At 40.0% G+C, this 26,442-nt stretch overlaps 4 protein-coding genes across 4 annotated transcripts; 3 read left to right on the forward strand and 1 right to left on the reverse strand.

The window, feature by feature from the left end:
• The first annotated feature begins 890 nt into the window (after window positions 1-890).
• On the forward strand, window positions 891-14,189 carry LOC110384439 (uncharacterized protein). Its single transcript, XM_064037623.1, has 9 exons — window positions 891-2,568; window positions 2,643-2,787; window positions 3,157-3,285; window positions 4,698-4,901; window positions 5,199-5,342; window positions 5,794-5,849; window positions 5,930-6,042; window positions 9,326-9,392; window positions 12,781-14,189. The coding sequence occupies exons 1-9, from the start codon at window positions 1,022-1,024 to the stop codon at window positions 13,931-13,933; spliced, it is 3,558 nt and encodes a 1,185-aa protein (XP_063893693.1). The 5' UTR covers window positions 891-1,021; the 3' UTR covers window positions 13,934-14,189.
• Window positions 14,190-14,754: 565 nt separating this feature from the next.
• Window positions 14,755-17,845, forward strand: LOC110384415 (TLC domain-containing protein 5). Its single transcript, XM_021345693.3, has 4 exons — window positions 14,755-15,119; window positions 15,319-15,544; window positions 16,562-16,799; window positions 17,580-17,845. Exons 1-4 carry the CDS (start codon window positions 14,912-14,914, stop codon window positions 17,673-17,675), a joined length of 768 nt encoding a protein of 255 aa, XP_021201368.3. The 5' UTR covers window positions 14,755-14,911; the 3' UTR covers window positions 17,676-17,845.
• Window positions 17,846-17,991: 146 nt separating this feature from the next.
• Window positions 17,992-19,048, reverse strand: LOC110384416 (RNA-binding protein 7). The gene is made up of 2 exons (XM_021345695.3): window positions 18,849-19,048; window positions 17,992-18,758 (listed from the first exon to the last, which is right to left on the reverse strand). Exons 1-2 carry the CDS (start codon window positions 18,933-18,935, stop codon window positions 18,222-18,224), a joined length of 624 nt encoding a protein of 207 aa, XP_021201370.1. The 5' UTR covers window positions 18,936-19,048; the 3' UTR covers window positions 17,992-18,221.
• Window positions 19,049-19,429: 381 nt separating this feature from the next.
• LOC110384423 (RNA-binding protein 42) lies at window positions 19,430-26,328 on the forward strand. The gene is made up of 7 exons (XM_064037589.1): window positions 19,430-19,691; window positions 20,423-20,621; window positions 21,050-21,241; window positions 21,697-21,828; window positions 22,181-22,297; window positions 24,577-24,715; window positions 25,194-26,328. Exons 1-7 carry the CDS (start codon window positions 19,645-19,647, stop codon window positions 25,325-25,327), a joined length of 960 nt encoding a protein of 319 aa, XP_063893659.1. The 5' UTR covers window positions 19,430-19,644; the 3' UTR covers window positions 25,328-26,328.
• The last annotated feature ends 114 nt before the right edge of the window (window positions 26,329-26,442 follow it).

The following is a 26,442-nucleotide window of genomic DNA, read 5'->3' on the forward strand; positions in this document are numbered from 1 at the left end:
CAAGTGCTGAAAAATTTTAACTTATGAAAGTACGTTATCTACCCAAAACAACTTGTCGAAATTCCAAATCAAGTAAAAATATTAGTCTAGGTAGTTTCAACCTAAGATATGAAAAGAAAAACTTGTAAAAAAACACAATAGGTGCGAAATAAATTAATGGCACATTTTTAGCAAGCTGTTCTTCAATGTTTTGTAACGCACCCCAAGGTTACCGGTGGTGGGGTCTTTCTTTAGATGTCCAAACGAAGGTCTCGGCCTTGATGTCAAAATGACCTGAATCCTTATCAAATGAATTGACATCTACGAAAGTACCTGTGCCTCCGAAGGAGTAGCTTAGCTAATTTTAGGAAGAGCAACTGGAACAAGGTCTCGTTTCATCACTTTTCTGACCCCAAATTCTTGGGCATTGAAAAGTTTTAATAAGCACTATAAACTACTTGATTTAGGAGCTTAACTATGTTTAGGAACGTGAAAAATTGGATCGGTATTTAGGTGACACTAAGTAGGTAAACCAAATAAATGGTGGAACTCGTGGTATTTTGTTAAGGTAGCCTATTAAATGATACCAATACTCCTATGTTTTCAGCTATTTGATTAATGTACCTAACTGATTAATGTAATTGATCATGTATCTGAATCCTGAAGTAACTGTTTCTTTTATTTTATTTTGAGAAAGTAACGTGAGAGTTTAGCTGACATTTTCATCGCGTTAACAACTTTTTCTTGCACGAGAAAACGCTGAATGTTATTAATGTCGCCCGTAATCCTAGAGGAAATGAAACAATTTATCCGTATTTAGTGACTTTTCCATGTAAAGTATTATGCTAATCAGTAAGTATTATTGTGTTGCAAGTAAGTGCGCGTACACGCGAATGTGTACGTATACCGTAGCCGTTACACGTAGCTATGTGTTTCCATCGATTGGTCAGGGGCGGCGTGGCTTACCGTCCGACCATTAACCCAGTTGTGTGGCGCGACGCGGCCCGGCTGGGCACGCGAGCCCTCGCCTCAGTCCAACACCATGCAACTGCCCGAAACACCGCCGCCGCCTCTCGCTCCGCTGTGGGACCGCGTGCTCCGGGCGCGAGCCCTACCACCGGACCTTGATGTGGAACTCCTCTATGTCGCGATACGGGACCGCCTCACGCATCCCGAGTGGGAAGTACGTCTTCACGCACTCCGTGTCTTAGCAGATCTTCTGCCACTCTCGGGCAATGCGCTGTCGTTTCCGTTCGATCAAGTCGTCGACAATCTAGGACACAACTCACCGAACGTTCGAAAAGCTGCGCTGGATGCTTTAAAAGTTTTCTGCACGCATTGCGAAGATGTGGAATGCGCGGCGCGAGCACTTTTGGACAAATGCTCCTATCACAACATACGGCCACATTCCGCGAATATTGATACAAAAGTGAACGTCATCACAGGCCTTATACTCTCCATACCTTCTGTGATGGGTATATTGAAAAGAAGACACTCACATCTCGATATGTTACCAATATTTCAAGTGTTAGGTGAGAAACTATTTGATCCGGTACACAGAGACGTCGCACAGAGATCTCTGCTGAAACTGAGAAGGGCTTGTGGACCGCGGGATTATATGATGTATCTTTCTAGATTAGATCCTAAAGTTCAGGACAGATTTCGACATTTGTGTGAAACTTATGACGAAGATTCAATGGACGTTTACTATGCTCCTAGAAAAACTGCATATAGAAATAATAATAACCAACCTTTAGTTAAAATTAATCATGTTTTTAATAATAACCACACGGGACCCATCCGTGTGTCGACTGATTCATCATCGGAAGATTCTTTTGGGGCTATACCTTTTTATAATAATAATTTTGCAAAAGTTATAATTGAAACAGAAATAAAATTTGACTCTGATACTGCGATCACGATGACCGTTTTGGAAGAGAATGAGACTGAATCTGAGAAGAATACTGGAAGTGAAGATGACTATGATAGCTCGGACAGAAATATGTTAAAATATAGTGATGGTGATTCCGAAGACACGGATGTTGTGGTTAAAAGAGTGCGTTTCGGTGGTGAGAGTGTTAAGATAAGGACCCCTGATAGCGATAACTTATTGACAAGCGAAGATGACAACAATTTTCATGACAAGAGAAAAGACAACTATAAAGAACTAATGGCACCTGTAACACCGGCGATAGTGAGCAGAATGAACGAAATTAAAAGAGCAGCATTGGAAAGAGAATCACAAAATAAACTGGGAAAAAAGAGTGGCATTCCTCTGCCAGTCATACAGAATAAACCCCAGAAGCCGACATATGTAACTAAATATAATGGAGTAAAAGTAAAATCGAAATCTCTGAGCGAGTTGTATGACTACTTTAAATCTAAGAATGATGATGAGGATAGCAAAATTACAGAAATGTCTGGTTTAGCATTGTCACTGGCTGAAGTGCGGTCTCCAGAGAAATCTGGTCGCAGTTCGCGTAGTCCTGTGGAGCCTCACAAAGAGGTGGAGGTTCTTCACAACTTGCAGCGTAGTCCCTCGGTGTCTCCACGCCGTCATCAAACACGGGTAGAGTTGGAGCGAGACGGGTAAGATCCTTTAGCACACAGTCCTTACCAATCGATACTGATGTCTATCTTTCTCACAAAACCTTAACACACAGGTTCGTGTTGAGTCTTCTAGCATCGTCACCCCCTAAGGAGACCGACATCCTAACTCCGCGGACTCCAACTCCACTGAGGTCGCATTACGACTGGGAAGAATTGGGAGTGGTTCCGCAACATGTGTCCGATCAACTACACAATACGGTACATACCTACCTATGCTATTCAGAACCAAAATACCTATCCTCGGTTTTAACCGTAGTTTAAATAAACAACCCCTAGGTTTCCATGCACACACAATTTAATCTATTTTATTTACCAGTGAATGGATGATTGATAGGATTTTGAAGCACTTAAACATTAAATAAAACTATAATTCACATTAGTATCGTTCATTGTGGTGGCTAAGTTGACACAGTTTTATTTACTTTCTACGGTACTAGAGCTTCTACTAATCATAGCATAATCTAGGTCCTGGCATACGACCCTTCCACAAATACTGGCCATGTAGAAACATATAATTTTGGCTTTAGCAATGATCTCTTTTCAAAACCATGTTGTCCTCATCTGTAGGAGAACTGGATAGCGGCAGTACGCGCGGCTGACCAGCTCCACAGCACGTTACTGGAAGCCAGCAGCGTGAGGAAGGTGGAGCCGGCTGCGCTGTCGCTCGTGCATCACATGTGGGCCCTTAGTGATGAGGTTAGATTACATGGTTTAAATGTAGTTAATTAAGCCTGAGCACCCACAGCAGCATTTGAAAAGCTCCCCTAAGAAGTGATAACTGTATAAAGAGTTGAGAGAAAGGGGATGAATGCAAGACTATTAAGATCACTCAACTTAGAAGAAACTTGAGGATAAAAAACGTGGTACAGGGACCGGTCCGAAGCAACGTGGATATTTAGAACAGAGAGGGATGGTCATAATAAATGAAGAATAACTTGCAACGAACTGGCTTTTTAGTTTATTTAACTTACTATATATACTAGAAGTATCAGCTATCTGAGAAAATATGAAGAAATCATAGTTCTGTGTAGAACTTTCAGTTAAATACTTTAGATAGTTATGCCGGTTATGAAAGCCCGCTAGCCCGCATTGGCGCTTCGTAAGTCACCACAGTTTATGATGTATCGCTCACACGATAAACTAAAACAAATAGTTATGATAATTCACATTCACATGGGGGACGATAGTAAACCAGTGTTGGTACTTACTTACTCCAGCAATTTGTGTAGGGGTGGTAGAGTCGAAAACTTTTCCGTTAAACTTTCAAAAAAGTTTCGCGAGCGAGAGCCATGCAAGTACGAAAACTTCTGAGAAACGTTTAGAATTGCAAATCACTAATTAGGAACCTTTATGAGAAGTTAACTTTTCCCGAAAGTTCCTTTCCATGTCTTTAATAGTGATATTTGTTACCGTTTTTATATAGGTTACCTGTCATTTAGAATTACTAGTTAATGGTCAACCCCTGTTTCCACAGCAGTCATAGTTAAAACATTTATCTAATGGGGACGAACCCTATTTGCTTCGCGTGTCAAAGTGGCTGATAAAAATACTGTATTACTTACCTGTATCGCATATTATATGCAGACAGTCATTATAAATACACCGGCATTGCATTATTATGTCTAGACTTTTAGAATTTCACCAAATAGGTGAGTAGCATACTTATTTCAGTGTTATCTACACCGTAAAACATTTCGTGGTAAACTGTGTGAAAAATTTAATCAAAAGTTAATCAAAACATGGCACCGACTAAAATAAAAGTGAATAAAATATTTGCATTATTATGAAGGGTGTTATTGTTTGTATTCACGCGACTTTCTGCTACTTACCTATAGCTAAACCCAACCGTAAAATCCTTTCGCCCGGCTTGCAAATCAGTGCTAACGTAAATAAAACATAGGTAATTCTTCGCAATTAATTAACTCAGGTATGTTCCGTAATGTAATCTAAAGGAATAGACAAAGGTGACGATGCAGTGGCGGATCTTCCAGAGTATATTAGTCTAGATTGCAAAAAGACGAAAAGCTATTCGAAAGTTCGAAGTCGAGTTTCCGGCGACTCAAGAAGAAAATCTTCTGCATGTTCTTATTTCTTCTTCTATGATACAGGTGGCAGCCGCCAGAGCGCCGGCAGAGGGCGCAGTATGCGCTCTAGTGCGGGGTGCAAGCAGTGACTGCGCGAGACAACTCCTGCCCGCCCTGATCTCCCGCATGGCACGCGAGCCACTCCCAGCAGCCTTACCCCATGCGTTGCTGCAGCGATTGGCACTGCATCACATTGTTGATCTTATTTTTGATCCGAGTATGATTGGGGTGAGTAAATTTTAGCGTAGTTCCGACTGTAACTAAGTAGTTTAAAAGTAATGATCCCAAGAGAACCTATTTATCATTTGCGTTTTACCCGATGTTTATCTATCGTTATATGCCATCACAATCACAACTAACTTAATCCGCTATCAGACGCTTTTTCTGGACAGTTAATATAGCATCATACCTACTACTTACTTGCGCTAAGATGATGATTTATTTATTTCACCACATCTCTACAATTTAAATCCTATTTGCTACCTTTGCAATCCTAATCTCCTACTCGTATCTCTGTTGTCATAGGTAAGTGGAGACAAAGAGATGATCCAGAGTGCTCAACTCCGGGCCACATTATGCTTGGCCAGGGCTGCGGGCCCGGCTGCCGTGCTGTCTGCTGTCAGGAGGAGGCTCGCTGGTACTGCGAGAGCTGATGTGTTTTGTAATAAGGTAGATCTTTGTCTTTTATGTTTGTTCTGTAATCTTTGTAATTCTAAAATAATCTAAAAGGCCGATGGGGTCGAAAAGTGCTTGAGTGGAGACCACCTTGGCAAGGTGGACAGACGACCTTGTTAAGTTCGCCGGAAGACGCTGGATGCAGGTCGCTTCCAACAGGTATCTGTGGAGATCTAAGGGGGAGGCCTATGTTCAGCAGTGGACGTTCTATGGCTGAGATGATGATGATGATGATGATGAAATCTTTGTTTCTTAGGAGTAGCCGAAATCCAGTAATGCATTGTTTTATTCTGACATCGGATAGTAACTTCCAGCTTTCCCAGATGAAACCAACTTCTTCTCTGCACATAAAATTAAATGAGACTCCTATCCAATTCATGAAAAGTATCGAGAGTCAAGGAGATCCTTTGTTGATGAACTTTATAGGTACAATTGTTTGTTGCAGTTAAGGGAAAGGCTGAGTCGTCCTATAGAGAACATTAGGCCAAGTCATGTCAGCCGGTAAGTTTCTTCAACACTTCATTGTTCATTCTTAAACCCATTAACTTGGCCAACTTATGTAAAAGGCTGTTCTTCATCAGGAGCTCGCAGTTGCCAGTACCAGTGAGACGTCGTGCCAGGTCTACCCCTCCTCCCGCTCCTCCACCACCTCCGAGAAGACTGAGGCCTCTGCCTGACTCCGCACCCCTGCCTGGTAAGTAGGACATTTGAAAAAAAATCTTGCTGATATTATCCAGATACAATAAGCTGATTTCGTCATAAAACGAAAACAATCACGATTCAGAGTAAATTATTTAGTCTTGTGGTGAAATCATTAGTCATTCATTATGCTGCCAATGGAGTAGTTTTGATGTTCTCTCTTAATTATAAAAGTGCGTATTATGTTAATTATAATTACGCAGTATTAAGTTTAGTTTTTTCAGTGGAAAAGTCAGTGTGCGTTCGCGCAGCGGAATATTGTTCAATTTAAAGATTTTAATTATGCAGATAATTAGTGTATGACGTCCTATAATTGTGTATGGTAAATAAAAAATTTTGTATGCAGCCATTGTGGAGAAATTCACCAAAAACAGATTCCGCTGGGCGAACGTTGGCGAACGTTGTCCTGGCGGAACTTTTTTTAATCCATAGACTTTAGAAGAAAAGAGATGTGTCCAAAAATTAGTGTGTATTTGTGTATAATTGACTAGCTGGTGCCCGCGACTTCGTCTGCGCAGGTTTAGTATTTCGAACAATATGTTTACAAATTGTAGCCTATGTGTTATTCTGATGTATAAGCTATATTATTGTAAAGTTTCATTAAAATCCATTCAGTAGTTTTTGCGTGAAAGAGTAACAAACATCCATACATCCATACATCCATACATACAAACTTTCACGTTTATAATATTAGTAGGATTATGTATGAATGAAATCAGTGCATGCATTAACTTCGGAGAAATTCAAGTTTCCGCTACGCGAACGTTTGGCCATTAGCTAGTTTTCATATAAAGCGCTTACATTGAGATCTGTAGATTTTTACATACGTTGTTTTGAATTTGTTTATATTTGTTTAATAAAAAATCGGTAAAAAAACTTTTAAGTTAAACGGTTTTATCTTACGTGCACTGAAAACTAGAAAATAAAAAAAAAACTGTTACTTACCTATAAACCTACATAGGTGGTCCCGGTCATATTAGACTAAAATAAAAACGTGGGGCCCATTACCTAACTATTGCTGTAATACTTTCTTCTAGAGGTTCTACTTACTATATTTCTACTTACTATAATCGTAACTGGAGATTTTGACAATCAATAATCAGCCGTAGCGGCTTCACCAGCAAACGCCGAGCTCACGATCTACCAAAGTATAAAGATATGCTTTGCCATAGGTAGGATTTCAGAGGGCCCCCACGTTTTTATTTTAGTCTAATATGACCGGGACCACCTATGTAGGTTTATAGGTAAGTAACAGTTTTTTTTTATTTTCTAGTTTTCAGTGCACGTAAGATAAAACCGTTTAACTTAAAAGTTTTTTTACCGATTTTTTATTTTCTAGTTTTTAGTATTTAATGAAAATGCCTACCGAATATTCCTCATTCTATATATGGGTCAGCAGCAGTGAGGGAGTGCCAGACTCTTACTGACTAAAAACCGTTGTGTTTCGTCGTAGGCCTTTTATGTACTAGGACAATCCCGCAGCCCAGGCAGGCCTTGGCCCTGTTGGGCCCCGCTGGGGTTGCTGACAGTATTCTACTTGAGTAGCCCTTTCATTTGATACCCATATTGAGGGGGTTGTGGAAAAAATATGTAATCCGCCATTTTGTACCGGCGGCCATCTTGGATTTATAATGTTATTGATATTAGTATATTGTATTGTCATCGGAATTAAAGGTGTGTACCAAATTTCAGATCAATCTGACAACAGCAAGGTACTTAAATTTGAATTACTAAATTTGACCCAAGAATAAATAACAAAACAAACAGGGTAAGCTAAATAAAACCGTTTAATAAAAAACAGATTTAGAAAAAGTCGTAGGGTTTAAAACATTAAAAATATAAACGTAAAATACACTTATTAGGTCTTAGTTCTTAAAGTATGCAGTTTGGGGTCTAGATTTTCACGTTTACACAAACCTTGTAAGTGTCTCCAACATGTTGCCAAGTATCAATGATGTTCCGTTAGTAATTAAAAAGTTATAGGATATTTTATCATGATATATGGTGAATAGATCACTGTTTACAAAGCAGTCGAATATCACGACGTTCTAAAGGAATTGCATGGTAAAATGTATGCCAATAATTAGTTTAATCATTCAACTATTCACTTGCAAAATTTCATGTCATTAAATTCAGTAATTAAAGAAAGACAATTATAATACTGACGGAGCATCGAAAACCTACATAATCCGACCAAGATCGGATAGCTACAAAAAAGCGGCCATGCCATATGTCTAAGAAACGTTCTTAACTTGGAAGGTTAGTATTTATTAATATGGCACAGTTGCGTACACAAGCGTTAGGCAAAAAATAAAACAATGCTTCTTGAATGAAAAATATTTTTTAAATAATAATGCCACTATCTAGACTCTGCCACTATAGACATATGGCACGGCCGCTTTTTTGTAACTATCCGAACTTGGTCGGATTATGTAGGTTTTCGATGCTCCGTCAGTATTATAATTGTCTTTCTTTAATTACTGAATTTAATGACATGAAATATTGCAAGTGAATAGTTGAATGATTAAACTAATTATTGGCATACATTTTACCATGCAATTCCTTTAGAACGTCGTGATATTCGACTGCTTTGTAAACAGTGATCTATTCATGGTAAAATATCCTATAACTTTTTAATTACTAACGGAACATCATTGATACTTGGCAACATGTTGGAGACTCTTACAAGGTTTGTGTAAACGTGAAAATCTAGACCTCAAACTGCATACTTTAAGAACTAAGACCTAATAAGTGTATTTTACATTTATATTTTTATCTTTTAAACCCTACGACTTTTTCTAAATCTGTTTTTTAAACAAATTTAAACAAATTCAAAACAACGTATGTAAAAATCTACAGCTCTCTATGTAAGCGCTTTATATGAAAACTAGCTAAGGGCCAAACGTTCGCGTAGCGGAAACTTGAATTTTATCCGAAGTTTATGCATGCACTGATTTCATTCATACATAATCAATTATACACAAATACACACTAATTTTTGGACACATCTCTTTTCTTCTAAATCCTATGGATTAAAAAAAGTTCCGCCAGGACAACGTTCGCCAACGTTCGCCCAGCGGAATCTGTTTTTGGTGAATTTCTCCACAATACATACTACATACAGGCTGCATACACAATTTTTTATTTACCATACACAATTATAGGACGTCATACACTAATTATCTGCATAATTAAAATCTTTATATTCAACAACATTCCGCTGCGCGAACGCACACGAAAAGTCATGCGAAAATGTAAAGCTATGCGTCACTCCACAGGTGTGTCGCAGCCAGGCAGGGATTACATTCCATTCCACACGCTCTCACCGATCCCTCTCAGCGACAGGTGAGCTTACAATAATTTTCTTATTTATTTTCTTTTAGAATTTCCTACTCATACCTCTGCCCGTAACTTACATATTTTGAGTTATAGGGGGGTCGAATTTGGCCCGAAATGGTTCGTGTAATATAACCCACGGCCGGTGTGTCGCTTTTTTTGCTCAAACTTGGCGGACACACTGCCGTGTGTCTAGATGGACGATTTAAGAAAAGCTTTAAAGGAGCTTCCCTCATAATTTTTTTCACGTTAGAGAGAAAGGATAAAATAATTGTCTTCATCGAGTCGTTAAAGAAAATGAAGCTGAAAATATTGCCTTTATTGAAAATTCATTTTTACTGAGTCAACTGCATACACGTGGATGGGCGTCGATAGTCAAACATATCGATCCAACAATGATAAATCATTTTATTTTTACCCAACCCTGTGATGTGTATAATTAAATAAATAAAATGAATGTGGTATAATAATACCCATAACTAGACTTAACTTGACATGGGCAATAAAAAGCTCAACAATTTCTTTGAAAAGTAGGCTACCTTACATAGGTATTTAACTTTTTATGGTGGAAAAGTTTTTATCACACAATAACTTTGAATTCCACAATTAACCCTTTAAGTTATGTTTACGAGTTTTATTTTGTACACGATGTTATTAATAGTTAAAATTAAAAACCTAATCTAGGCAATGCGCCTGTTCTCCAAAATACATTTTTATCAATCTGCAACAGCAAATTTGGAATTAATCCATCAGTTCCAGAGATGAGATTAGTCAGTCCTATTACAATGTATAGATTGTATTATTGTGTGTGTGTATCACCAAGTAAATGTTCTATAACTGTTATAATTACCTCGATAGGCAATTTAATGTGACCCTTGAAAACGCAAGTTTCCACCCTCAAGTGGTTTCTAAAAACCCACACCCTGACCTTCGGATTGTGGGAACAGTCACATCTGACCTGACTGTCGTGGATAGGGGCTCGTTGCTATCTTGGAAACAACAGTTTATAAGGAAATTGTTACTTTGTTGAATGCTTAATCACAACTTAGTATTACCACATATCACTTACAGCCAGTTTCTTTTTTTTGTTTTTTTTTTGAAAGCAAACATGTCGTAGATAGAGCGAAGTGGAGAAGAAAAATTAGGAAAGCTGACCCCACCACCATGTGGGATAAATAGCTGGAAAGAGATAGTGACTTACAGCCAGTTTCTTCATCAAAAGTTAAAGCCAAAGTAAAAGTCAAAGTAATGTCTAAAGTAAAAGTAACGGTCAAATTCAATTTTTCTATTAGTTTTGCTGTCACTTTAGCCTTGAAAAAACGTATTTGACCGTTACTTTTACTTTAAAGACATTACTTTAATTTTAACTTTTGATGAAGAAACTGGCCGTAAATAGTTACTTCGTAGTAACTGCTTTAAAAGTGAAGTCGTTATGTGTATCGTTAGACTTCGAGTTAGTAGTTTTTAGGCATTGAATATTTGAAGACGGTAGGGTCGGCAGGCATTGTAAATATTTCAGTGCTTTGGGGACATAGGGTATTAAACTCTTAAGAAATGGTTTTGAAAGCAAACATTGGAGCAATGAAAGGTCAATAAACTAGGCTCAGCTCAATAATCTAGGTACACTTCTTTAGCGTAGGTAATTGTACCATTTTAAAAATGTTTCTGCGGGAGTTTTTCAGTGTTTTCTAAGGCAATTTAAATAAAGTGATACTATACAAAATTACTGGCAGGAACTAGAGAAATACGCAAAGGCAATAAGCGGAGTTCCGTTCTACATCTTACAATTGGATTTTTCTTCACGAATATCTGTGTGTCGCCTTCCTTATCAAAACAACGAAATCAAGTAAACCTTGAACACAAGTTATTTATTGAGGTCTAATCGTCAATAGCATCAGGCTTAATTCGTGTTCCAATTTCGATTTCATATCAACAGCTGACCGCTACTGCACGATATTATCTATGTAAATCTACCCGCCGATTACGGCCGCCAATTACACGCCGGAGTCACTCACCCCTATTTCAAAGTCTGACTTACAATCGATAGTACTCGTCTAATGGGGCAAAACACTCGTAAAGTCGTACATAACGCTTTCAGAAAAACAAGTCATTCGACCTCGAAGAAAATGTCAACCATCAAACAATTTAACTCATGATATACAGTATTGAATTTCAAGAACAAAGTAATTCTGGCAATGTTTGGGGTGTGAATAATGTCGCGTGGCAACCGCACATCGTGACGCGACGCAATGCCGGCCTACTCTGAAGATAGCACGATCTTAAACTTATTGAAGCTTTTGAAAGACATTATCAAGTGAAAATTTAGATAGTCTCTGTCATACATACATCTATAATTATTGAGAGCAAGGCTGTACTAATGTCTGACCATACCATATCGCAAGGCGTAATAAACCGTCTACTTATAATGCCATGGCTGGTGGTAAATTCCACCTAATGTCGTGTGATGCCCTCAATGTATTGTATCGAGCAAATGGATTACCTTAACGTATTGACCCGTTTAATATTTAATTCTAAAGGGTAAAAGCGAAGCGAGTACTAATCAACTGTAACGGCTCATTAGGTATTAAATATAGGCGCGACATATGAGCATGTGACCTGTCGAGGTACCAGCCCTCCGTACCCAAGAGTAATGGATGTAATAGCGTGCCACCGCTAACCTACATTTTGAAAGTTAAATTATTGGCCCACTTTCATTCAGAACGTTTATGAACCGCTGACGAGACGACCCATTTACCTTATCGTTACATCGTTCCAGTTTCGTGTTCAGCAAACACCACGTAACAATCCTTTAACGTCTATTAATAATTAAGAAAATTATGGCCGACTACTGTGAGACCCGCCTTTGGTCTGTAACTTGGTAGACATGAAACTTTTCACCTTTCACCAACCTATCCATTTTCATGATTATTGAGTAGGTAAGTTTATATTTCACGAGAACTTAAAGAGCTTTAACCCTTAAAAGAATGACTAATTGAAACTTACTCATGAAATAATAAAATCATAATGACTCTTTCCGAGCGAGTGGCCGCTAGAAATTCCGTGAAGGTGGGCTAATCTGCATAATATGCAGGTAGAGTGGGTTCATCAACATAGGGCCAATTGATCGCGGGTGGTAGGTTTACACGTAGTCAGTGTGGATAGCGGCGCGAGTCGAGCCGGGCGGGCGTCAGTCGCGGAGGCGCCGCGGCGGCACGCGCTGCCATGTTGCGCTGCTGCTGCCCCCGCCCCGCCGTGCGCCCCGCGCCCCCCGCCCTCGCGCTAGACCTCGTCGCCGACCTACCCTCGCACACGCGGTAATTTCCGACCCGGCCCTCCCGTCGCGTCCCCCATGTAAACAACAATTTCCGTGACGCTATTGTACTTATTCTGTTCACAGAGACTCGAGTGCGCTCACCAGCTATGAGGACGGGGAAACTAATAAGAAAGCTTCCGCTTCCAAAGAATCTGATAAAAAAATTATCCTTGATGACTCTACTGAAGTCAAAACAGCTGATGTCGACGTTCAAGATTCGGTGCCGTCGCCACCCCGTTCGCCTTCAATCCGCGTCGAAGACTACTCGGAAAAATCTAACCCCTCACCAGTTAGTGCACGGTCTCAGTTGCAGGTTGACCCTCCACCATTGCCTTCCCAACCCGGCAGTGCGGGAACCTCTACTGGTCATGAGTCAATCGAATCACGAGCGAGTACCGTAGTTGAGGTATCGCCAGTGCGGACCGTTGCAAGTGCGCGACCTTCACCAACACCTCCGAGAAGCAGCGCGCCGTCACCCGCACGCAGCGGAGTGCCGACGCCGGAGCCTGCTAGCGACGTGTACGACGAGCCGCCACGTGCTGCCGAGCGTGACGTGCGCACTGCGCTCGCTGAATGTATAGTTCCGGCACGACATGAGGACTGGGAGGTCATTGTCAGCGGGCTCGTGGAGACTGAAAGGCTTGCAGCGGACCCAGCGGCCCGTGCTCCTGCAGCTAGCTGGCGCAGTGCTGCACGCTCTGCCGCTACGCATGTTCGCTCATTGAGATCTCGAGTAGCGCGGGCCGCCTGCGGTACGTTGGGCGCGCTTTTTGAGCACCGAGGTCGGGCCTTGGATCCTGAAGTCGAAGAAACCGCCGGCGCATTGCTGGAGCGCTGCGCCGATGTCAACCGGTTCTTGCGAGCCGACGCTGCTAATGCGTTGGTGAAGGTGGCACGTGGTGGCAGTGAGGTTCGCGCAGTGGTGGCGTTGTCCAGGCGTGGGGCTACTCACCGCGCGGGCCCGGTGAGGGCGGCGGCTGCGGCGGCTCTGGCGCAGCTGGTGCGGCACGGCGGGGCTTCGCACGTGCTGGCGCTGCCGTCCGACATCCGCACGTCGCTGCTGCGCGCGGCGGGCGAGCTGTTGGCAGATGCGAACGCCGACACGCGGCTGCACGCGCGGCAGCTGTGCCTCGCCCTCGGTGAGGACGTGCGGTTCAAACAAATGCTCAAGGAAGCAATGCCACCTTCACGATATCGAGCAATCGAGAAGTATGTCGATAAGTTACGCTACCGATAGGAACCGATAGCTATCCTGTCTCCCAAGTTATAAGTTCCTCCCTAAAAGTCGAGCTCTGATGGTTGACAGCTAATTAAATAAGTGAAATTGTGAAATATGACTGAAATATGCGAAAGGTATTTTTGTAGTAAAAATAAATTAAATATTATACTGTACGACTCTGTGTTAAAATGAAGTTGAATTGTTATCCTCCAATGGAGCGAACTTTATTATATGACAATTAATTTATAAACATTTATTAGTAAATAAATATTCTGGTCAAATAGTAGTTTTAATTTGATTAGGTACTACCCTTTTATCTATTCATTACCTACTAAAGGAGGAGGAGATCATAAAAATATGTAGATCATATTAAGGGAGTATGTAAGTAGATGGGTTATAAGAGTGCTTTAGGGGAGTACATGAGTTCGTAGGTAGGAGTAGTACATAAACGATTTCATAGGAAGAGTACATAAAGGCAGTTAGTAAGGGTGAACATAGGAGAAGGTAGTAATTAAGGTAGTGGGTACATAAGGGTACCTACTCACTATGTTATGTATACATAAGGAAGTACATTGGGGTAGTATATAGTAGTACATAGGATAGCAAACAAGAGAGTATATAAATTACTATAGGTATGGGGGGAGTGCATTAAAGTGCATATAGAGGGAAATAATTGTGACGTCATAAGTAAATCAGGGTCATGGGCATGCCAATGTCGCTACTACGGCTGATTCACTAGTTTCTTACAAAGGAGGAATCAACTGCAATAGAACTCTTGTACGAAAATAAATAGCATAGACGTAGTACACAGTACACACATCTATGGACAATAGTGGCAATATGACAAATGTCAGAGCCAACCTGATAGTTCTGAGCCCACCTGTAAACAAATAATTTCAGACCGGACACCACCTGCTCGAAATGCTCTAAAGCCATGAATTCTGGAGAGGATAGAGACTCCATCACATGTAATCCATGCTCAAGTGTTAACCGGCTATGAGCCACGAGCTATCAACCGCATCCCTGATCAAACTGATCTCGTTCTTATTGTGGAACTGGATGTACTTCTTAACGGTAGAATACGCGCCGAACAAGAATCCAGAATGGTGTTCAAGGGTGATAACGTTGATACACGCTAGCGTTGCCATTGCTGGCGGCCTCACGCAATGCAAGTGGCGAGAATTGACGCCATGGCATTTAACTAGTTAGTATCTGCAATGATTTAGCAGCGTTATCTACGGCAACTTATCTGTAGTGGCGTAAGATGTACCAGCTATTAGGTTTAGAAACCTTAATCGATCAATGAATTGCTCTAATTTTTATATTGTTTCTCCAATCAGACCCTTTTGTAGAAGTGAGTAAGTAGATGGTCTGCAAGATATAAATTCGTAAGCCTTTTCCAGGGAGGCTATTGCCATGCCAATACATGTTGATGGTGTGGTCTTGGGGCTACTTTGCGTTCGACCTGCTGTGGTGCTTGATTTACAATGAAAGCTTCACGATGCTTTGTCACCACACCGCCGCCCTCGTTGCCATCACCAGATACATGCAAAAACAGCACACAGGATGCACGTTCGCTTGTACGCTAGTACTTTTGGAGCTTACGAATCCTTTTCTGCAGATACGATGGTTAGTAAAAGTATTACGCATTATGTAGTTTCTCTCTTCACTACTAATGCTAGCCTCCTTAATTTTCAATACTTGAGTGTATGCGTAGGTTGGCTATGCATGGGGAGTTGACTCCGCTATTTACTACCATGCTGACTGGCAAAATTCTTACTTAGAAGGTAGGTAGGGTGTGAATCATACCGCAGCGAAACTACGCAAAATAGATCGTGCTGCATTATATGATTAATACGACTTACTAAGACATGTGATTTAATAGTTAGGTACAATTTAGGGCCAACATAAGCGTCTGGCTAGCTCATGTAGCAAGGGTGTGCTGTAATATTCCACTGTCCTTCAAATTTAAATGTCATTAACTTTCTATAGGACTTATAATAATAGGGCCAACGGAAACGCCATTTGTTAATTACCATGGTTAGTCCTTGAACTTATATACCAGCCAGCTATCTACCCTGCTATCGCGGGTTCTAGGTAAATAAAAATACCTTCTGCTTTCATGTGTGGCCTTGTAAAATGTTGCGCAAATAAAGCAAATATTGTTGATAAAAAAATAATTCGTGTTTATAGCATTTAAAAAATAGCTAGCTAGGTATTTTCCTAAGGCAATTATTTTTAATTTCTGGTCGATTAAGTACATAGTTTTTAAAGTTAGCTGCTAACTTGCTATTCGACCTTGTCTCTCAGGGAATATGTCCAATCAATTCAGTCTTATGAATAAATAATTGATTAAGTAATGATGTTAATACTTACTTACGCTTTCCATCAAAACATTTGACTCAAAGCATTGGACATGTAATGAATACTTTTCGCTGGATGTGGTGAGAGTTCAACTGCCGCATGGGTCAAATTGAATACTTGCTGCCCAGTCACAGTCCAGTTTTTGTACCTCGTCGCTTGCTGTTCGTACATCTTTAGTTTTATAACGCTAAATGAAAGATGATACCTACCTACTTCAGCATATCTATGTAGGTAATACCGTGTTCTCAAGTGCCTAGATACCTATTTACATTATGTCCCCAGGTTCCTCAAGCATGAAGGCTACGGGAACTCGTACTTATATTTCGCAGTAGAAGTGACATACCTCCTGCTGTTTCTCATTCTACGAGGACTTCTGGGCACCTACTTGATATTCGAGATCTTCAGAACGGACTACTTCGACTGGGAAGGCAGGATCCTGTCGGTTATATTCTATGTTGTGTCTATGGCCTTTGTGTACGACATAGCTGGGTATATCCGCTACAAATATAAGAATGAAATCGTGAGTTCATTTTGTATTTCTTTTGTTTTGACTACTGTAATTCGGATGAGGGTTGACGAAATCGGAGCAAAGTGGCGAAGTTTGGGTAAAGCCTTGGTTCAACAGTGTATGTCCTTTGGCTGAAATGACGACGATGACAGAGAAAAAATTGTGGCGCCTAAGGCCGCTTACACACTGGCGGATTTTATCAATCGGTGCGGGCATCATTGCTTGAACCAGGGGCCCGATTCTCCTAAGTTAATAATGTCAAAATCGAATAGAAAACGAATCGCAATATGATGGCAATAGCAGTTTTAACCATATCGGGCATTCTGCTACTAATAAAAGACCAATCGTATTCGATTGACATTTGATTGGTGTGCGATTGGTCTGCTATTTTGGTGATTTTGGTCTATACGGTAGTTTGCTGTACAATCATTTTGCAATCGTAAATCATTTGCAGACAAAACGATTCATTATTAAATGACAGAAAAGGATAAAAACGTTTATTTCAAAGAAAAAATAGCAGAATGCCACATACGCTTCAATCGTAATCGAGTCGGGATTGGATCTCAGTCGAATCGAGTCGAACGTGAATCGTATGACGCTTAAGTAAAATTAGGAGAATCGAGCCCCAGTACTTAAATATTCTTCATAGGGATTTATAACGTATCTAAATAAAAGAAAAATAACCATCGGTTTCTAACAAAAGAACCCTCATATTAAAATTTGTACTATAGATATAGGTAATCATAGAATTTACTGTTTGTTCCTAATTAAATGTTTTATTTATTTTTCCAGGATGAATTCAGACAATTCTACTATGCAACACAAATACCAAATGACTGGGACAGATCAAATCAACTAACACAGGCTGAAATTTTAGACACATTATAGTCAGTGAAATAATATGGTTTAATTAAAAAAAAAAACTATCCGTATGTAACAGTTGTAACAACAATATCTATGATGTTGTTTGTCAGTCATAACCAGCAAAGTTTACAGAAAAGGAGTTTGGTACAAAAATCGCTATTAAACAAATGAAAATTTAAATATAGAAACAAATAAGATAGAACGACCGAACTTGGTATATTTTATAGCTAGTAACCAAATCCTTTTCGGTAACGTTGCAGATATAAAACATTAAAATGTCAATTCATATTTTGTCCTTACAATGTCAGGTATTGTATAATTTGAACAGAAACAAAATCAATATTCATTCAACTCTTTATCATTTGTTTTATTTACCTAATACCTTAATGTATTTATTGGAAGCACAAAGTACTGACAGAAAATCTAAACTCATTGCTAAAAGGCATTCTTTGCCTTACATACAATATCTAGAATTATGGAATACAAATTCCAAAAAAGTAGGTAATTTTCTTAATATTTTACATTATCTTGAGTATGTACAAAAGTTTTTGAAGAAAAAAATCTTTAAGATTATCTATGGTAGCTCCCTTTTTTATGCGTTCTCCTGTCTCGCCAGTTTCCTGAATGCTTATTCCTATTATCTTTGTTTCTGCCATAGTTATCATTGTGTGCCTCCCTGGGACGATAGTCGCGGTCTTGATCTCTGTGTGACTTGTCTTTAGGCCTGTAGGGGTGGTGCCGATGTGACCAGTTGCCCTGTAAGCTGGCTATAACTAACCTATCATTAGGATCATGAGGTTGGCGAATCATATTAGTTTTAAACTCATCTTCTTTCAGATGCTCAGTCATGTCAACAAACTGTTTGGCTATATTTATTTGAGGAGGGAACTCTAATGGAGGCTCCAGTCCGTAGCATCTGATCGGCGGTGGTAATGTCACCATTCGTCCTCGGCTTTGTAGTGTTAAAGTCCTGTGAAACAGGGAGGTTCCTCGAAATAGGTTGATTGCGTATGGGACTGATACTTCATGGCAGTAGGTGACAAAAGCGAAGTTCTTCTGACGTCCATCGCGGTCTCTAGGTATTCTGACTTTCTCTAATGGTCCGGCCTGCAAGTAGAATGGTATGATCAGGTAAAATTTAAGAAAGGCCTTGTTGGTTAATGAACTGAGCACCAACAACAAATAAGTTATACAAACCTGCAAGAACAATTCGTATAGTATTTCCTCAGTAACTTGTTCAGGTAAATTACCACACCAAATAGTTTTATTGTCTTCTTCAATCATTGTATTTTGTTATTGAATGAACACAATCACAAATATGAAGGAATTTCGTAAACGAACACGCTAGAGGAAGAAAGCAAGCGACCAAGCGTCAAGTTAAGGGTTGTCAGCACTTAGAAATACTATTTCCCTGAGTAAACGAGTAAGCGATAAAATAATCAACTGAAGCTGAATTGGGGATGTAGTTTTAAAACAATTTTTGAGGATGTAGGCTAAGCATATTTATGTTAAACAATTACCATGAATATTGGTTTACAACATCTAAAACAACATTAAGGTATTTAAACAATATCTGTAACATACATTTTTTGCAAATAAATGATTTCTATTTCAAACTTTTTTAATTTTTTCCCCTAATTTAGGGAATTTGCCTTAGGCTAGAAACCCTGATAGTGAATAGTGTCATCTATGTCAATGTCAAACTCAATGTTACAAATGCAAAAAAAACAAATAGTGACAACGTCGCATTTTATGACAGCAAATTAAACGTCACTGTCAATCTGAGAGAAGATTGCGTTGTGTCCGCTTTGCTTGTCCTGCAAATCACTGCATTATTTTAATCACCATCCAACCCTACATTGTTAAAATAACAATCCCGACAATGTGCGGACCTGTATGTATCAAGAGCGATTGTAATTAGTGGCGTACACTTGAATTCTAGTTACTACGTAACCGTTTTGGACTGCTTTAAGGTTAAACTCCGAGCGGCAACATGGACGACTCCAGTAAATACCAGCAGATGCAGGATGAAATGTCCAGGTTAGCAGCATTACCTTTCATATTATATACCAACCTCTTACAAATATTAAACTTTTTGGTTAGAAACTACAAAGCCACAAAATTCTATAGACCAACTTCTTCGCAGCAACAGAATTTTATCTTGTTCTTATAAACTCAACAATCACATTGGAATGTTTGATTTCAAGCTGCTTTAGAGCTAAGTATTCATTATCCAGTCTGTGAAGGTCCTACAAGGGTTTCAGCATGTTTCCCAGACCAACTAAAGAGGCGAAGTACATCAGCATAGAGGTAAAATAAGCGAGCTTCACAGGTTTTCTACTTATTCAGAGGAACAATAATAATCTACAATTATAAACAACATAAAACTGTAAGAGAAAATGCTTGTCAAAAATATATTTACTCTTATTAAGAGCAAACTTTGTGTTTAGTTAGATTTTAATCATTTGAACAACAGGACTATCAAAAGGAAAGGACGGATTAGCTGAAATCTTAGGATGATAACCTAGCTTATTCAATTTGTGTTGCTGTGCAGGGCACAAAAGTTATTGTTCTAACCAGTGCTCCAAAGGTTTATTATGAATTTGCATACTCCTTCCTGTCGTGTTCCCAAATTTTATTTTATACAGGTGCAATAAATTTTCCACTTTCATTTCTGCAGGGAATATACAGGGACCTACTGCAATATGAAATTGCATACTATTTCCATATACCTTAAAAATTCAATATATAAATAAAATCATTATCACCAGGTTTGAAGCCGAGATATCTGGCGGCGACGGCGGAGTATCAGTGGCCTCCCGTGCCGTGATCGGCGCCGCCACATTCGGTGCAGTTCAGCAGCAGCTGGAGAGAGCTGCAGCACCACTCATGCCGACCTTCAACATGTCCATGATGTACCCTACAGTACCTCCGCCCCCGCCTCCGCCTTCTATTATGGTGCCTTCACAGGTAATTTATGCTGACTTATTACATTTGTGTACATAGTCCTACCTGACCCACCAGAGACCCACTACAGCCTCAAAAGATTTGTATAGTGCAGCACATCTGTGTTTTGTCCACACCCACAGTTTTTGATATCTGTAGGCACATAAAATATTTACTTACCAATTATAAAAGTTCTTCCTTTACAGTTGGAGCTGTTTAAATTACTGCAGTGACCTGAAATCTTAAGGTGTTATTATGAGTCTTTGGTGAATTAAATTCAACAAATTTTGCCTAGGTGGTTCAGCTTTTTTTTTTGGAATAATTGGAACAGGAACAGGAAGCTACTATCATGGATAAAGAGTAGTAGGGCCAGAGATTTAGAGAAAACAGACTCTGCAGCTTTAAAGTATTATACACAAATTCAAAACCTGACAACCCCCCCTTCTTCCCAGGTACGTCTCCGTCCCCCCACAGAGGTGTTCCCACCATCTCTCCCGGGCTACCTGCGTCCGGGGCTGCCGGGCCCGCAGCTCGCACCGCCTCCACCGCCCAAGCCGCAGCCAGTCGTACTGTCTGCTGCACCCAAGCTGTATAAACAGCCGAAGGAAGACGATGAGAGGAAAGAGAAGGAGAGTCGGAAGAGGGTAAGATAGCAATTTTTTTAGAAAGTTATATTTTTAAGGAGCTGAAATACAATTCATGTGCTGATGGTGAGTGTCAAAGCGTGAGGTTTAATATATTGTAGTGACAGAGTAACTATATTGAGCCTAAAGGCATATGCTTAGAAGTGTCGAGCGGCATTGCACCTTCCCCAGTATATTCCATATTTCTGTATAGGTATATTGCACCAGAATTTGGCAAAACTTAACATAAAAAAGTAAATAGCTGGAGTAGAAACTTCTTTTGACTAGCCATAAGAAGTACGTCAATAACAAGCAACCTCCAAACAGATTTTTATACTTGTATTTTTATACTTGTTTGTTGTTCATAAAACCACAATACAAACTATTCCAAATGTAATTCTGTATCAGGCTTTCCTGACTTAATGATTACTATTTTCTTTTACGGTTTCATGATGATTATTTCTTTGTAAAACCAGAAACGCAGTCCGCCCCCTCCCCCGCCGCGGCCGGAACCGGTGGTAGAGCTTCCGCCGGTGGCGCCGCCGCCGCCCGTCATCACCGTTCCTGATATAGTTGCCAAGCCTAAGAAGGAGAAGAAGAATAGAAAGGTAATATTCAATTAACTCTATACTAATGTAATGAACAGCTAAGAGTAAACATTAAACAACCCATTTGAAATAATATTCACATTTGGGAAGCTACACAACGCCTTAGTGATATTACATTTTACAGTGAGTTCACATTTTATCCAGTACAAGAAGAAGTACCCTCAGGACGAGGGTGAGACCGCGGGAAAACAGCTACAGCTGAAGAGTTTGTTTGTCGCTTGAATGTGAACTGATTTGAAAAACTTTCAGTGTTACACCCATTTATTGAGGAAAACATGATTTTTATCAGGGCCGCAAGTAAAACCGCTGGTGAAAGCAAGCTTTATAATAAATGAATATTGTTTACTTCCAGGTGGTGCGGACAGCGGGTGGTCAGGTATGGGAAGACGTGACACTGCTGGACTGGCCTGACGATGACTTCCGCATGTTCTGCGGAGACCTCGGCAATGACGTCACTGATGAACTGCTTGTGAGTAACTTATTAACACTCAGAATATCTATACTAGCATAAGAATGGAGGAGATTTTGATTTTTGCGCTTTCATGGTGAAAGGAGATCATCCATTTCGTACCCAAAACTGAAAGTGCCGGCCAGAGTAAAAAAATAATATATTCTTGTAGAGAATAATGCCCTGAACATTTTTTACTATTACAAGAATCGTCTACAATTAACCCCCCGGCTGCTATTTGACTTTGAAAATACCAAAAAATTCCACAATGTTTGGAACATTGCATTACGGCCCCAAACTGGAGAAGGCAGCCGCTGCCTTCAAAGGACTCCTACCCAACCTGGGAAGTCATCAAATGACTCCCCTCTCGCTGTGGGGAAGTCGGACTCCTACTGACTAAAACCCATCATGGGGTAGCCAGAGCCGCGGTAATTCTTTCGACTCATTCGATTCTTTAGACTGCCTCGTTGGTCTAGTGGTTGCAAGCGCGGCTGCTGTGCTCGAGGTCTCGGGTTCGATTCCTGGGTCGGGCCGAAATCGCTTTGTGGGTTTTCTTAAACTTTCACAAAGCAGCCCCAGCCAGTCTGGAAGTTGGTGATTGATTCACCCGTGCATCGGAGAGCACGTAAATGTCGATCCTGCGCCTGATCTCTCTCCGGTCGTGTCGGATTGCCGTCCCATCGGGTTATGAGAGGGAAGGAATAGGGAGTGCACCTGTGTCTGCGCAAATGCTCGTGCACTATATATATGTCCTGCGCAGCTGGCTGAACTCCTTAAAATGAGAACAGCGCCGTGGCCGAATTTGGCCGTGGACGCCATTATTTATTATTAATTCTTTCGAACAATCCCGCAGCCCCGATAGGCCTTGTCCCCGCAAAAATATCGTACGATTCCTGTCGAGGATACCCTGAAGATTTTTTATATTGTAAGGAACGTCTTCGGTTAACCCTCAGACTGCTATTTGAGTTTATCGTTAATAAAAATCTATACTTGAATGTTACGGCAAATAACGTCCACAGTATTTTTTTAACTAATCGAACGTCTAGTAACCCTGTCGAATAATCCCGCAGCCCCGGCAGGTTTTGGTCACCTGGGGTTTGCGGGGGACGATGAGCCACTCGAAATTCTATAGGGGCGAGGGGGAATGGGATGCCTTCGTCTCCTTTTGCGAAGCATGCCAGAGAAGGAGGCGGTGGAATAACTGAGATTTCGCGCCTCTCATCCCAGCCGCTGAGGTGGACGTGGAAGACACCACGCGCGTCGGGTGTCGAGAAGACTCCCGCCACCGTAGACGTCGGTCTGTGGGCGGTGAGTTTAGAGAGGCTCATCGTCCCTTCGCCGCCTTGGAGACTACCGGCCTGTGTCGGCGGCGAGCGTTGACCCAAGCCCTCCTCAGACAGTCAGCAAACCCCAGTGGGGCCCACCAGGGTCAGAACCTGCCGGGGCTGCGAGATTGTGCGAAAGAGTTACCGCGGCCCCGGTACAATATCAGAAGGAACATGATGGGTTTAAATCAGTAAGTCTCCTCGCTGTAGCAGGAGGGGTGAGGGGGGGGGTATATGGTAGACGTTCAATTAGTTAAAAAATACTTTGGACGTTATTTGTTGTAACATTCAAGTATAGATTTTTTTTCACGATAAACTCAAATAGCAGTCTGAGGGTTAACCGAAGACGTTCCTTATAACAGTAAAAAAATCTTCAGGGCAAGACAAGAATAGTACGATATTTTTGCGGGGACAAGGCTTATCGGGGCTGCGGGATTCTTCGAAAGAATTACCGCGGCCCTGGTTTGCCCATGATGGGTTTTAGTCAGTAAGAGTCTGACTTTCCCACAGCGAGAGGGGTCATTTGATGTCTTTCCAGGTCGGGCAGGAGTCGTTTGAAGGCAGCGGCTGGCTTCTCCAGTTTGGGGCCGTAATGTAATGCTCCAAACATTGTGGGATTTTTTGGTATTTTCAAAGTCAAATAGCAGCCTGGGGGTTAATTGTAGACAATTCTTGTAATAGTAAAAAATCTTCAGGGCATTATTCTCTACAAGAATCTACTATTTTTTTCTTCTGGCCGGCACTTTCATTTTTGGGTACAAAATGTTCGACACTTGAATGATCTCCTTTGATTATAATTGTTGTGCTTTCATGGTCTCATGCCTGAATCGATTGATATAATATTCGGCATAAAGAAATAAGTTGCTTTTTGATCCATGTGTAAGTGATGCGATTAGAAGAGATGCAGGCTAAATGCCTTTCTAATACCTTTCCCTTTCATCATTGATCTTGAACTATGTACATATTGTATTTCAGACGCGAACATTCAGCAAATACAGCTCATTCCAAAGAGCCAAAGTGATCAGAGACAAACGGACTAACAAGAGCAAAGGCTTTGGGTTTGTCAGCTTCAAGGACCCTGGAGACTTCATCAAGGCTATGAAGGAGATGGATGGTAAGATTACTTAAAAATTTTTTTACTGCCTAACATGTCTTTTTATTAATCTAGTATTCTTGATTAGAGCACTTACCCCCTTACTTATAAAATCTCTAATCACCTTCTCAGCAACATTTTAACTAATCACTACTTAAAGTCTTAAGTAGTGATTAAATGTTCCTTAAGACATGCTTAAGCAACGTTTATAAGTAAGAATTTTCTTAAACAGCCCTTAAGTATTACTTATATTTAATTCACGTTTATAAGTAAGGGGGTAACCCCCTTAAACTTCAAATAAAATACATTCAATAAATGCACACTTCTGGCGTGTTTGTGTAAAATGATGCCTTTTTAGTGTATCAAAAGAAAAGAGTGTAGGGTAGAAAGAGTGTAGAAGTAATATTAATAGTTAATAAAAAAATAGGGATAGGAAATCCATTTCAGTCTTTATTCATCTTTAGCTGATCATATAAATCAATCCAATCATTATTTCCAGGTCGCTACGTAGGCAGCAGACCAATAAAGCTAAGAAAGAGCACTTGGCGTACTCGAAGCCTCGACGTCGTTCGTAAGAAGGAGAAAGAAAAGGCCGCTCTATTATCTCTGCTTATGTCCGGCAACAAGAGCTGACAACACTTCTAATTACGTGTCTCAACTGTCAGTGAGTAGGGTTGCCAGGAAAAAAATTGAATGTTGATAGTTAGATGCAGAATTATTTGTCTGCAATAATTTTTGCTTTGTATATTTTGTCCTATAACATATACGATGATACATAGTAGGTTTTTTTTCAGTACATTTAAGGCCCAAGTACACTCATAGCATGAACATTTTAGCTTTATTAAAGCTTTCTAAAAATAACTGATTGCTTTGAAAATTGAATATGAAAATTCATTGTAGGCAAACATTTGTTTGAATCAAACTGAGGTTTTATATTTTCGGAGTACTTGGGCGCTAGTTTGTTACTCATTAATATTCTGTTTTAGTCATTACCTGGCAATCATATTCTTGTAAACTTAATAAATACCAACCACAGTTGTATGTAAAGTGTTAATATGTGACAATTTACTGTAGTAAATAGCGCAGGTATTTTACCCTCTCCATGTATGTAGTTTCATCCATACTCCTTATGTATTTTAATTAGTAGGTGATTAATTTGGTGATGTATTTACTTTTACTACATTTTGTGAAACGAATTATTTAAATGAAATATGTAGAATAAAATACAGAACGTTAAGTCATCTATGTATAATCTTTCTCTGGCTTACATCTGTTTACATAAAACCTATTATATTGCGCACAACATAGTCTGCGCAAAAATACGTCTTTGCGCAAGAATACAAGTTGCGCAAAAGTTCACGTTGCCCTAAAGTATAAAATTGCGCAAACGGATATATTCACTACCCGTGCAGACAAGCCAGATTACCTTTATCGAGATTATGTATATCAATAATAAAATAATAGTACATTTTAAAATAATAAGTTCTTTTACTGAATCTTTTCGTTACAACACGTGAATAGAGAATAATCTCTAAGCGCTTCTAAAAATAAAATGGTATTTGCACATTCGGGCATAAATCCTATGTTTGATTGATTGTTTTTCGCTTTCAATGTTACTTTGGATGTGATTTTAGTTAATTAATTAACTTAAAATAAGTTTTATTTCATGCCTTTGCTTTTTATTTTTTTCTCCTTTAAATGCCATAAAAATATAAACCTGGGTGATAGGTAGATAAAATAATGTCTCA

Source organism: Helicoverpa armigera, chromosome 13 (assembly GCF_030705265.1).
Source record: "Helicoverpa armigera isolate CAAS_96S chromosome 13, ASM3070526v1, whole genome shotgun sequence".
NCBI classification, from domain to species: Eukaryota; Metazoa; Arthropoda; class Insecta; order Lepidoptera; family Noctuidae; genus Helicoverpa; species Helicoverpa armigera.